Source organism: Danio rerio, chromosome 15, assembly GCF_052040795.2.
Source record: "Danio rerio strain M-AB ecotype USA chromosome 15, GRCz13ab, whole genome shotgun sequence".
NCBI lineage: Eukaryota > Metazoa > Chordata > Actinopteri > Cypriniformes > Danionidae > Danio > Danio rerio.
In genome coordinates, this window is record NC_141035.1 from 50,500,001 (window position 1) to 50,512,500 (window position 12,500).

Sequence of the window (12,500 nt, forward strand, 5' to 3'; positions counted from 1 at the left end):
ATTTTTTTAATTTCCCAATTATTTATTTTTATTTATTATTATTATTATTATTATTATTATTATTATTATTATTATTATTATTAGTAGTAGTAGTAGTAGTAGTAGAGGTAGTAATGGTAGTCATCGTCGTATTAGTTGTAGTAGTAGTAGTCGTCGTAGTAATAGTCATAGTTGTCGTCATCATAGTTGTCGTCATAGTAGTAGTAGTTGTGGTCATAGTAGTCATAGTAGTGGTTGTTGTAGTAGTAGTCGTCGTGGTAGTAATTGTAGTCAACAGCGTAGTAGTAGTCAGTTATCGTCATCATCGTTGTAGTAGTAGTAGTCATAGTCGTCGTCATTATGGTTGTAGTAGCAGTAATCATCATTGTTGTTATAATAGTTGTCATAGTAGTAGTCAGTTATCTTCATCATCGTTGTCTTAGTAGTCATAGTCTTCGTCATTATGGTTGTAGTAGTAGTAATAGTCATTGTTGTTGTAATGGTTGTCGTAGTTGTCATCGTCGTCATAGTAGTAGTCAGTTATCGTCATCATCGTTGTCATAGTAGTAGTCATAGTCGTCGTCATTATGGTTGTAGAAGTAGTAATGGTCATTGTTGTTGTAATTGTTGTCGTAGTTGTTATCGTCGTCGTAGTAGTAGTAGTCAGTTATCGTCATCATCGTTGTCGTAGTAGTAGTAGTAGGAATAGTCGTCAACATTATAGTTGTAGTAGTAGTAATCGTCACTGTTGTTGTAATAATTGTCGTAGTCATCATCGTCGTCGTCATCATAGTTGTCGTCGTAATAGTTGTAGTATTAGTCATCGTAGTATTTGTAGTCATATTTGTCGTCATCATAGTTGTCGTAGTAGTTGTCGTCATAATAATAGTCGTTGTAGTGGTTGTTGTAGTAGTAGTAGTCGTCGTCGTAATAGTTGTAGTCGTAGTAGTCATTGTCGTAGTAGTAGTTATAATAGTAGTAGTCGTCATCATTGTCGTAGTAGTAATAGTAATCATCGTAGTAGTAGTAGTCGTCGTCGTAGTAGTTGTGGTCATAGTCGTCATCGTAGTATTAGTGATGGCCGTAGTTGTCGTAGTGGTAGTAATGATGATAATAATAATAATATCAGTGTAAACTGGACTCTTGATTTGTTCATTGTTTTAGAAGAGCTAGAGTCATTTTCTGCATAATCGAGTCTTCTGTATCGCTTTATATAAGATGTACATTTATTTGTACTTCATACAATATTTTATTTTTCTGTATTGTTCTAGAGTGAGTATCAGACAAAGGTGTTGAGGACAGGTTTACTGATGAGTAGGACAGGTTTACGCTGATCTTTGAGTTTTCCGTCAGCTGACTGTAGTAATGCTCTGACCTTTGTGTTGCTCCTCTGGGGAATTTATAGATTGTTTTAATGTTTACTTGTGTTTTAGGTCTGTCTGTATATACAGTTGAAGATGCAGTTATTGACCGTCCTGTGTGAACATATTACTCCAGATATTTCCTAAGTTCAGGGATTTATTTTTGCACCCTTATTTCTACTTCTGGATAAAGTCTTATATGTGTAGTTTGGCTGGAATCAAACTGAAAAGAATATAATGTAGCATAACACACAACACAACACAACACATTATAACATGCTATAATATAATATAATATAATATAATTCTATTTAATATAATATAATATAATATAATGTAATTCTATTTAATATAATATGTTTGTTTACATAATCATATATGTAAACGTGTGTGTATATATATATATATATATATATATATATATATTTATTTAATATAATTTAATTTTTATTTAATACAATACAATTTATGTGTGTGTATTCCTGAATACTCAGCTCACGGCTCATGTCTGTGTGTGATTTATCAGTGTCTGTTGTATCTACTGTACACACTGATTAAGAGTAATCTAATGATAAACATACTGTTTGTATGTTTGTGTGTGTGTGTGTGTGTGTGTGTGTGTGTGTGTGTGTGTGTGTGTGTGTGTGTGTGTGTGTGTAGTAGATAATAGTGTGTGTGTTGTAGGACGGGCTCTGTGCTGTTGATCATTTGGTATTCTGGTTATCCTGCTCACATGACACACACACACACAGACCGACAGACACGCATGGACAAGCAGATATGCAGACGGACACACACACTGCACCCACAATCAGACAGATATATTTAATCCTCTGACCTAATAGAAGACTCTGTTTGACCACATTCCCATAATGATATCTCTATAACTGTGTGTTCTCATAATTGATGTAGTGTGTAAACACGAGCACATGCATGTAACCGTGTGCAGGTGTGTGTGATTCAGCTAAAGCGAGACTGTGATGAACATCTGATCTGTCAATAAACTACAGCAGCTTCAGTTACTCTAGAGGAAAACTGCTGACCTCAGCTTCATAATAACACTAATGACAGCACACACACACACACACACACACACACACACACACACACACACACCACAGGACTGAAGTCTTTAAAGCAGGGTTATATATCAACTCACCGTTTTCATACACACACACACTTGTCCTGTCTGTGTGTGATTTATCAGTGTCTGCTGTATCTACTGTACACATTGATTATTACTGTAGTGTGTGTGTGTGTGTGTGTGTGTGTGTGTGTGTGTGTGTAAAATAGAGTGTGTGTTGTAAGTTGGGCTTTGAGCTGTTGGTAACTGGTGATCATTTGTGCTCTAGTTACTCTGCTCACATGACACACACATGCACGCACGCTCGCTCGCTCGCTCGCTCTCTCTCTCTTGCACACACATACTCACACACACCTTTACAGTAACACTAACAGTAATACACAATCATGCCCACTCACAGTAACACACACTGACACACACAAACTCAAGATCACACATACACGCATAAGCACACACACATACACTCACACACACTCACAGTAACACACACTTACAGTAACACTCACAGTAATACACACACTAAGATACGTACTCGCACTAATATACACTCTCATATCAAGACACACTCAGTCATGAATACACACACATACATACACACACACACACACACACACACACACACACACACACACACACACACACACACACACACACTCACTCACTCTCACGCACATACATAAATGCACACACATACATTCACACACTCACAGTAACACACACTTACAGTAATACACACACACACACACACACACTAAGATACGTACTCCCACTAATACACACACTCATACCAAGACACACTCACTCACTCTCATGCACACACATACACACATAAATGCACACACGTACACTCACACACACTCACAGTAATACACACACACACACACACACACTAAGATACATACTCACACTATTACACACACTCATACCAAAACACACTCACTCACACACTCTCATGCGCACACACATACACACATAAATGCACACACGTACACTCACACACACTCACAGTAATACACACACAGACACACACACACTAAGATACATACTCACACTAATACACACTCATACCAAGACACACTCACTCACTCACTCTCATGCACACACATAAATGCACACACATACACACACAAACACTTTCACATATACACTCTCAAATGCACACACATTTAACACACACTGCAGTAACATTAATAAGTGTATTTTTATCATGTGTGTATTGCTTGTTTTTTTTAATTTAATGCAGCCATGATTGTTTAAAATTGTTTATATTATTATTATGATTAATATTATTTAGTAATATAATTAATGAATTAATTTAATAATACTACAAATATTTTCTCTCTCTCTCTGTGTGTGTTTTTGTGTGTGTCTGTGTGTGTCTGTGTGTGTGTGTGTGTGTGTGTGTGTGTGTGTGTTCCAGGGTTTGTGGTGGGTCAGTGTGGTCTGTATCAGACTATAGCGATGCTGCTGGTGGCGTATTTCATCATCAGTATGACGGTTCTGTCTGTCTGCGCCATTTCCACCAATGGAGCGCTGGACGCTGGAGGAGCCTACTGTATCCTCACTGCAGTGTTAATCTGTGTTATCTTTATATTCCTGCAGATGTTAGGTAACCATACACTGATTTTAAAGAATATAAATTTAATGTAATCTTAATGCAATAAAAAGTTTAGATTATATCACCATAAATGTGTCAGAAAAGTAATCTAAGCGTAATTTAAAGGTTAAGTTGAAAAGTCAGGTTACGTTACTATAAATCTGTAAGAAGTAGTCTAAATGTAATCCAAAAGTAGTCATTTTATGTTAATATAAAATAAGTCAAATAAGTCTGTTTTTTTTGGTAATCCGAAATAAGTCTGATTACTTAACATAAATGTGTAATGAAAGTAATCTAAATGCAATCCAAAAGTCAGACTAAGTCACCATAAATGTGTCAGAAAAGTAATCTAAATGGTGTTTAAAAGCAGGCAGATTAAATTACTATAAACCTGTAATAAGTAATCTAAAAATGTAATCCAAAAGTAGTGAGTTTATGTTCTTATGTATGTGTATTAAAAGTAATCTAAATGTAATCTAAAAGTCGTCGGATTACGTTATTATAAATGTGTAAAAAGTAATCTAATAACTTTTGGATTACATTTAGATTACTTTTATTACATAAACATAGTAACATAAACTCAGTACTCTTGGACTACATTTAGATTACTTTCATTATAACGTAATCTAAATGTAGTCCAAAAGTACCCAGTTTATTTACTATACATTCATCACACATTTAGTCTAAAAGTTGTCAGATTACATTTTATAAATGTGTAATAAAAGTAATCTAAATGTAATTCAAAATAAGTCTGATTACTTTACATAAATGTATATTAAAGTAATCTAAATGTAATCCAAAATAAGTCTGATTAATAAACATAAATGTGTAATAAAAGTAATCAAAATGTAATCCAAAATAAGTCTGATTACTTTACATAAATGTATCAGAAAAGTAATCTAAATGTATTACAAAAGTCAGATTAAGTCACCATAAATGTTTCAGAAAAGTAATCTAAATGGAATTTAAAAGTAGTCGGATTACATTACTATTAATCTGTAATAAGTCATCTAAAAATTAAATCCAAAAGTAGTGAGTTTATGTTACCGTGTATATGTAATAAAAGTAATCTAAATGTAATCTAAAAGTTGCCAGATTACATTATTATAAATGTGTATTTTTATTATAGCGTAATCCAAATGTAGTCCAAAAGTAGCCAGTTTATGTTACTATAAATGCATTATAAAAGTAATCTAAATATAATCCAAAAGTAATCAACTACATCACAATAAATGTGTAATATTACATTACTTTTATTACACATTAACGATTATGTAATATGACAAATATTTGGATTACATTTAGATTACTTTTATTACACATTAATCGTAATCTAAATGTAATGCAAAAAATATGTCATATTAAGTTACAATAAATATGTGATAAAGTCTAAAGGTAGTTAAATAAAATTACCGTTAATGTGTAAAAAAGTTATCTAAATGTAAACCATTAATCAGATTACATTACCATTAATGTGTAGTAAAAGTAATCTAAATGTTGTCCAATAGAAGCCAGATTACCTGATATAAATGTATACTAAAAGTAATCTATATGTAATCCAAAAGTCAGATTAAGTTAACATAAATTTGTAATAAAAGTAATCTAAATTGAGTTAAAAAGTAGTCAGATTACATTACTATTAGTCGCTTATCTAAAGTAATCTAAAACTGTAATCCAAAAGTAGTTAGATTATGGTATTAGGTATATGCAATAACATTTATCTAAATGTGGTTTTGAAGGAAGTCAGATTATTTTAGTACAGATGTGTAATAAAAGTAATCTAAAATGTAATCCGAAAGTTGTCAGATTACCTTACTCTAAATGTGATATAAAAGCAATATAAAATGTAATCCAAAAGTAGTCAGATTATGTCACTATTTATTTGGAATAAAGTAATCTAAAATGTAATCCACAATAGTCATATTACATTACTATAAATATGAAATAAAAGTAATCTAAATGTAGTCCAAAAGTTGTCAGATTACATCCCCAAAAATATGTAGTAAAAGCAATCTTAATCTAATCCAAATATAGTCAGACTGTCTAATCTAAATGTAGTTTAAAGTCATCTGATTATGTTACTATAAATCTGTAATAAGTAATCTAAAATGTAATCCAAAAGTAGTCAGATTTTTACTATGAGTGTGTAATAAAAGTAATGCAAAAGTAGTCAGGTTACATCGCTATAAATGAGTAATTAAAGTAATCTAAATGTAGTCCAAAAGTAGTCCGATTACATTACTGTAAATAAGTAATAAATAAGTAATCTAAATGTAATCCAAAAGAAGTTAGTTTATTTCACCATGAATGTAATCTAAATGTTTAGACAAATCCATATGTTGTGTTAAAAATGTGCTTTAATTTTAATTGAATAAATCAGTCAACCCATTTTTTGACCCAACATTGCATTACAATAACCCAGCATTTTTTTAGAGTTAGCCCATGATTAATTATATTTTTTTATAACGCATGAATGTGATTGATGTGTATCTCTTTATGAATATATACTCTGATGTGTTTGTACATGTTTAATTGTGTTATTTTTTATATCTATCACCTATTTGTGGATGCTCTTGAATGAATTATGGATCTATCTATCATTCTTGGTCAATGTTGTTTGTGTTTAATAAGAGCTGTGTTCAGACATGATCAGTCGAGCTCTCGGGCCGGAGTTCGGCGGCAGCATCGGCATCATGTTTTTCCTGGCAAATGTGTGCGGCAGCGCCCTCTATGTGCTGGGGCTGGTGGAGGCCGTGCTCACCACATTCGGCCTTCCTGATGGTACGTCTGCTCTCCATACACTATATTTAATGCCAAAATATTAGAACTAAACACCACAAATAAATGTTACAAAATAATTCGACTTTGTAGAATAAGCAAATTCCGCAATTTGCTTATTCTGCGAAGTCGAATAATTTTGTTACATTTTTTTTTGTAATAAATTACTTTTATTACACCTTCATGGTAATGTAACCTCACAACTGTATTTTAATATTAATGCATTATTATTATTTTTTTTATTTAGACTTTACCATAAATCTGTAATAAATGTAATCTACATGAAATCCAAAAGTAATCAGATTACTTTAACATAAATGAGTAGTAAAGGTAATCTAAATGTAGTTTAAAAGTAGTCAGAATGTTGCTATAAATGTATAATAGTAATCTAAATGTAATCCAAATTTAGTCAGATTATGTTACTATGAGTGTGTAATAAAAGTAATCTAAATGTAATCCAAAAAGTAGTCAGATTACGTTACTATAATGTGTAATAAAGGTAATCTAAATGTAATCCAAAAAGTAGTCATTACATTACTATAAAGTGTAACAAAAGTAATGTAAATGTAATCCAAAAAGTAGTTGGATTACTATAATGTGTAATTAAGGTAATCTAAATGTAATCCAAAAAGTGGTCTGATTGCATTATTCTAAATGTGTATTAAAAGTAATCTAAATGTAGTCTAAAAGTAGTCTGATTACATTACTATAACTGTGTAATAAAAGTAATCTAATTGTAACCTCACTACTTTTGGATTACATTAATATAATATGTAAAAATAAGTAATCTAAATGTAATCCAAAAAGTGGTCTGATTACATTATTCTAATTGTTTAATAAAAGTAATCTAAATGTACTCTAAAAGTAGTCTGGTTGCATTACTATAATTGTGTAATAAAAGTAATGTAATTGTAATCCAAAAGTAGGCAGGTTACATTGACATGAATGTGTAATGAATGTAATCTAAATGTAATCCAGTCAGATTGGCACCATAAATTCATAATAAGAGTAATCTAAATGTAATCCAAAAGTAGTCAGATTACAATACCATAAATATGTTATAAAAGTAATCTAAAAGTTACCATAGCATTAACATTAATCTGTTTTAGGTTCGTCTGTGTACAGATTTTGCCATACTTATGAGGGCTTAATTGTCCCCTTATATAGTGAGATTTAAAAACAACCCATTAGTGTTGACATTTCACTAATCCTCACTTATTAAGTGCTTATAAAAACACGAAATGAGATGGTTATTTAAATAAAACATTTGAGGCCCATGTAATGTCTTCACTAATATAGTAGAAAGAGTTTGTGTGTGTGTGTGTGTGTGTGTGTGTGTGTGTGTGTGTGTGTGTGTGTGTGTGTGTGTGTGTGTGTGTGTGTGTGTGTGTGTGTGTGTGTGTGTGTGTGTGTGTGTGTGTGTGTGTGTGTGTGTGTGTGTGTGAGATGATAACACACTATATGAGCTCAGTTAGTGTATCAGAAACACATGATCAGTGAATCCTCTGCATCAGTGGTTTTCTTTCATCTCTTGATGAAACACACACACACACACACACACACACACACATTCAGGTCATGGGTTTAGATCCTAGAGCAAACACTGGAGCTTGTCCCTGAATGAAAGAAAACCCCTTTGGAGGAAACTGTGTCAAATGCATTAATTAAATGAAATTTAGTAGAAAAACAATGTAAGACGAACATGAATAATGCAAACCGCTATAAACGAGTGTGTTGTTTTAATGCAGAATATTTGACAACTCTGTGGACGAGTGTAATCTTTAAGAGTGTATCTGTTTATAATTAGATCTTTACTTCGATTATTATATTTCTGCAAAATAGAAAAGAAAGTTAATAAATGAAACATTATTGGAGGGTTTTTTTGTGCACTGAAATGCAATTTCAGTTTTTCTACTTCCAAAATTTACTATAAGTTTCCCAATTAAATAATTTTAAATGTAAATCCTGCACTAGTATATTTAATTTATATCAGTGTTTTCAGTACAGTTTTGTGTCGATTGTTTAATGACTTAAAATGAAAAAACAGAATGTGAATAAAGCAATTATAAATCTTTGTAATATTTTTTTCGGTCAATATTAAATTAATGAAAGAACAAAATAATAGTAATTTGTTATCTGTTGCTTTGAGTAATTTAACACTGGTTTTATAAAATAGTTATTATAGTTCTATACCATATTCTTCTCTTTATATCTTTTTTACTTAATACTCATTTATTACAGGTTTTATTTTATAAAATTTGTCATTTTTATTTTGTCACATTTATTTTATTTTATTTCTATGTTTTATTGATAAAACGATAAAAACACCCAAATCAATACACTACAATATATTGCACTACAATAAATACCTCAACTTGGTCATATTCTGGAACAATAGGATATATGGTAATTGTTCACAGTTTATTATTGTCTATTTATTCAATTTATCTTGTACTATATTAGTTAATTGTTTAGTTTATGTCTAGTGTGTGTCATATTTTGTTTTTAAATTGCACATTGGAGTATGGGAGAAACGCAATTTCAGTCTGCTGTGTAATGTACTGTTGCATGGTTTGATTGACAATAAAGTTCACTTGACTTGACTATATTACATATAAACTACCATACATTAAAAAAAAAACCTATGACAGAACAACCGAACGGCAGAACACAGAGGGACAAATGCACATTAAAGCAAAATATAATTTAGCTGGTCGGGTAATGCATAAATGAAAGCAATTATAAAGTAATGTTGTATCACCAGAAAAATGCATTATCCTGACTACAGTGTTATTGTCAAACAATAGTTTGGGCTCATTATTAAGAATATTATAGATTATGAATTGTAAATATCAATTACACTCATTCTTTAATTACTGTGTTGTTGAAAGGGGTTATATTTTATTTTTATATGTCTTTTTAGTTATTTAATTTAATTTTATATAATTGTATTTGTGTCATTTTATTTTATGTATATTATTTGTTCTTATTTTTTTGTATTATATTTTAATTGTGACCTATATTATTTCTATTTATTTGATATGTTTTGGTTATTCTTATTTTTATTGTGTTTGATTTATGTTTATATTATTTGTATATATATCGTTTATATATAAATATATATATATATATATATATATATATATATATATATATATATATGTGTGTAAATGTGTGTGTGTGTGTGTGTGTGTGTGTGTGTATATATATATATATATATATATATATATATATATATATATATATATATATATATATATATATATATATATATATATATATATATATATATATATATATATGTGTGTGTGTGTGTGTGTGTGTGTGTGTGTGTATATATAAATTATATATATATACAAATAATATAAACATAAATCAAATACAATAAAAATAAGAATAAATAAAATATATCAAATAAATTAAATAAATAGAAATAATGTATATGTATATATGTATATATATATATGTATGTATTTGTATATATGTATGTATGTATGTATGTGTGTAAATGTATTATATATATATATAAAATTTATATATATATATATATATATATATATATATATATATATATATATATATATATATATATATATATATATATATATATATATATTAATTTTAATTTTTGCTTTTATATATTTTATTATTTTAATGTAATTTATTTCATTTATATATATATATATATTTTTATTATTTATAATTTTTTTAAATTTATTTATTTTGTTCAAATTTTTATTGTATTATATATATATATATATATATATATATATATATATATATATATATATATATATTTAATTACATTTTGTAGTTTTAAATTTAATTTAGTTTTTATGTATGTTAATGTTCTTTTTTTAACACCAATGACTATAAATAAAAATTAATATATTATTTAGATTAAAAAAGTCATATAATATTTGTTTACGCCATCAGTGTCTATGAATAAATTAAATGTTTATTATATTATAAATGCTTTCTCTCCCTCTCCATCAGATGGTTCACTGTCCATGTCCCGCTCTGCAGTCCTCCCGGTCGGCTACTGGTGGTCACTGCTGTACGGGACGGTGATCCTGCTGCTGTGTGTGCTGGTGTGTCTGGTCGGAGCTCATATCTACGCTAAAGCCACCTTCCTGATCTTCATCATCGTGATGGTGGTTCTGGGCACCATCTTCATCAGCTTCTTCGCTGTGCCCTTCAGGACGGTCCAGCTGCCCGTCTCAAACTCCACCATCGGCCCCAGCAGAGCCAACTTCACTGGCTTCAAGCTGGACACGCTCACCGGGAACCTGCAGGGTAGTATATCCTACAATATACAGCTGAAGTCAGAATTATTAGCCCCCCTTTGAGTAATAATAATAGTTCTGACTTTTCCAACTGCATATATATATTTACGTTAATAGAAATGACACATTGAATGACATTTAACCTTATATATAGTTGTTTATTTAGCCGAGGAAACATTTAATATAGTAAACAACAACAACAACAAAACCCCAACAGAACCTCTATAGACGTCTTTACAAAATAAGAGTCTGTGTGAATTTATTTATTATTTATTTATTTTTACATCATGTGTGTGTAGCGGACTACACGCTGGACTACACCACTGAAGCGATGATGTCGTTTGCGACAGTGTTTGCCGTGATGTTTAACGGATGCACAGGAATCATGGCGGGATCCAACATGTCCGGTCAGTATATTATTACTGACTTTACTCTGCGTGTCCTGCAGTGACACACACATAATCACAATGTGTATACACAGCCACACACAATGTGTATATATACACACAAATATACACACTCTCACTTAATATGTATATATCACACTCTTATATACGTGCATACGCTCACCGGCCACTTTATTAGGTACACCTGTTCAACGTGGCATGGTTGTTGCTGCCAGACGGGCTGCTCTGAGTATTTCAGAAACTGCTGATCTACTGGGATTTTCACGCACAACCATCTCTAGGGTTTACAGAGAATGCTCCGACAAAGAGGAAATATCCAGTGAGCGGCAGTTCTGTGGGCGCAAATGCCTTGTTGATGAGGCCAGAGGTCAGAGGAGAATGGCCAGACTGGTTCCAGCTGATAGAAAGGCAACAGTAACTCAAATAAGCACTCGCTACAACCGAGCTCTGCAGAAGAGCATCTCTGAACACACAACACGGCCAACCTTGAGGCGGATGGGCTACAGCAGCAGAAGAGCACACCGGGTGCCGCTCCTGTCAGCTAAGAACAGGAAACTGAGGCTACAATTCACACAGACTCACCAAAACTGGACAATAGAAGATTGGAGAAACGTTGCTGCTCTGATGAGTCTCCATTTCTGCTGACACATTCGGATGCTCGGCTCACAATTTGGCCTCAACAACATGAAAGCGTGGATCATCCTGCCTTGTATCAGTGGTTCAGGCTAGTGGTGGTGGTGTAATGGTGTGGGGGAGATTTTCTTTGGGTCCATTAGTACCAATTGAGCATCAACGCCACAGCCTACCTGAGTATTGCTGCTCTACTAGCAAGGTGTACCTAATAAAGTGGCCGGTGAGTGTATGTGCATACACACCAATACACAGACATATATATATATATATATATATATATATATATATATATATATATATATATATATATATATATATATATATATATATACACACACACACACTTACACATGCTCACTCACATATAGACAGACA

At 31.5% G+C, this 12,500-nt stretch overlaps 1 protein-coding gene across 2 annotated transcripts in view; it reads left to right on the forward strand.

Moving 5' to 3' along the window:
• zgc:153039 overlaps positions 1-12,500 on the forward strand; it is a 68,010-nt gene that overhangs the window by 4,535 nt on the left and 50,975 nt on the right. For both annotated transcript variants that reach the window (NM_001430896.2, NM_001076636.3), the window contains exons 2-5: positions 3,845-3,979; positions 6,665-6,802; positions 10,796-11,095; positions 11,385-11,492. In NM_001430896.2, the coding sequence (NP_001417825.2) occupies positions 3,845-3,979; positions 6,665-6,802; positions 10,796-11,095; positions 11,385-11,492 (681 nt within the window). The remainder of the gene's footprint in view (positions 1-3,844; positions 3,980-6,664; positions 6,803-10,795; positions 11,096-11,384; positions 11,493-12,500) is intronic.